The sequence below is a fragment of the Phytophthora parasitica genome (genome assembly GCF_000247585.1).
Source record: "Phytophthora parasitica INRA-310 unplaced genomic scaffold supercont2.39, whole genome shotgun sequence".
NCBI lineage: Eukaryota > Oomycota > Peronosporomycetes > Peronosporales > Peronosporaceae > Phytophthora > Phytophthora nicotianae.
Genome location: NW_008649025.1, coordinates 247173 through 248782, shown reverse-complemented (window position 1 = coordinate 248782; position 1610 = coordinate 247173). Strand labels below are relative to the sequence as shown.

At 44.7% G+C, this 1610-nt stretch overlaps 1 protein-coding gene across 1 annotated transcript; it reads left to right on the top strand.

The window, feature by feature from the left end:
• Positions 1–333: 333 nt before the first annotated feature.
• On the top strand, positions 334–625 carry PPTG_14290 (hypothetical protein; the record flags this gene model as incomplete). Its single annotated transcript, XM_008910867.1, has 2 exons — positions 334–435; positions 497–625. The coding sequence occupies 2 exons, from the start codon at positions 334–336 to the stop codon at positions 623–625; spliced, it is 231 nt and encodes a 76-aa protein (XP_008909115.1).
• Positions 626–1610: the final 985 nt, after the last annotated feature.

The window sequence follows — 1610 nt, the reverse complement described above, 5'->3', positions numbered from 1 at the left end:
TGCTAGAGATCCTTAAGAAGAGGAACGGACCATCATGGTGGACGACTACATTGTTGAGATGGACACTCATGAGAGGAACTTCAAGCTGGGGACGGTAGCCTTCAAAGACTTGTGATGTTCGGAACCCGCACCACCCGAAGGAATCGCCGAATTTGCTCAAGGGTATCGATGTTTTTGCTGTTTCTGGATCGATTGCTTGTAGTGATTCACTCCTCTAATGGACTCCTCCAGTGCTGGTAAGACGACTATACTGGATGTGATCACCAGCCACAAGTCCGGCGGCAAAATCAATGACAAGATTTTATCGAACCGCTACGAAGCGATTGTCGTTGCATGGGCTACTACGAGCAGAAGGATATACATTCTGAGGTGTCTACAGTTCGTGAAGGTTTGACATTCAGCGTCAAGACGCCCTCATTTCGGATGATGGACTCGGTGAACGAATGTATCGAGCTGCTGGCGTGGAAGGCGTCGCTGACCATATCATCTGTGGCAGCTCGGTGGAGGAGATGAAGCGTGCGACAATCGGAGTGCAACTGAGCCTAGTTTCATTTTCCTGGATGAGTCAACGAATGGCTTGGATGCTCACTCTGAGCGTTCATCTACCATGGCAAATTCAAGATGAAGAGACTGGCACTGGTAGCTTATTTATGGATCATATTTGGATTGGTTTCACCTTTGTGTCTATTGCGAAGCATTCCATCAATCTGTCGGCACGTCCAGCATGCGTTGGAATGAACCGCCAGACAAGCCAAATATCTCGACTGCAAGTACTGAAGCTAGTGACATGAATTACGAAGATACAAGCACGATTTCACGTATTGAGCGAGACGATAACATGCGGTCCAGTTGTCAACCGATGAACAAGACAGCGTTTTCAACCACAAGATGTACGAAATATGATCAGTAAAATCAAGGGAGAAGTGAAGCAAGAACGTGTCCAAATTCGTGTGGATACACTTTTGAACGATTTCGTTGGAAACAATCAGGGAAACGTTGGAAAGTTTCATATACTTATTGATTTCTTGACACTTATACTGTTTTTTGAATTGTTGAATTCTTTGGAGGTTGGCACTTTGGTCAACAGAACTTGCGACACAGAAATGCAAAACGTTCTCGAAGTGGCTACACCACATGCAGCGGAACTAATACGTGAACAGTATCTTCATGCAGTGAATGTACATTTCACATACTACGTGTGAAGACATCTTTTTTCTGACTAGTAAAAATGTTTTGTAGCACTCGACCCAAGTTGACTACACCAAGACCCGTGAAGGTCACTATAGAATATCAAGAAATAAGGATGGTCGATATAAGTACTCACTGGACACCGAATCTTGGACCTGCTCGTGTACGTTTTCACGAACTCGACTTCTGCCCTGTTACCATGTCATGTATTTACGAAGAACGGTGCGGAAGCTAATTCACTTAAATTGGCGGTAGATTCTGATTCATGATATTGTTTGCAGCTTTTTCGTGCAGAACAGGTTATTCCACTGAACTCTATTCACAAACGATGGCGACTTCGCGAGAATGCACTGAAGTCTCTTCAATTACCACTACCCCCGGGACCTTACACAAAACGAGTGTACAAGTCTACGCCGATCTTA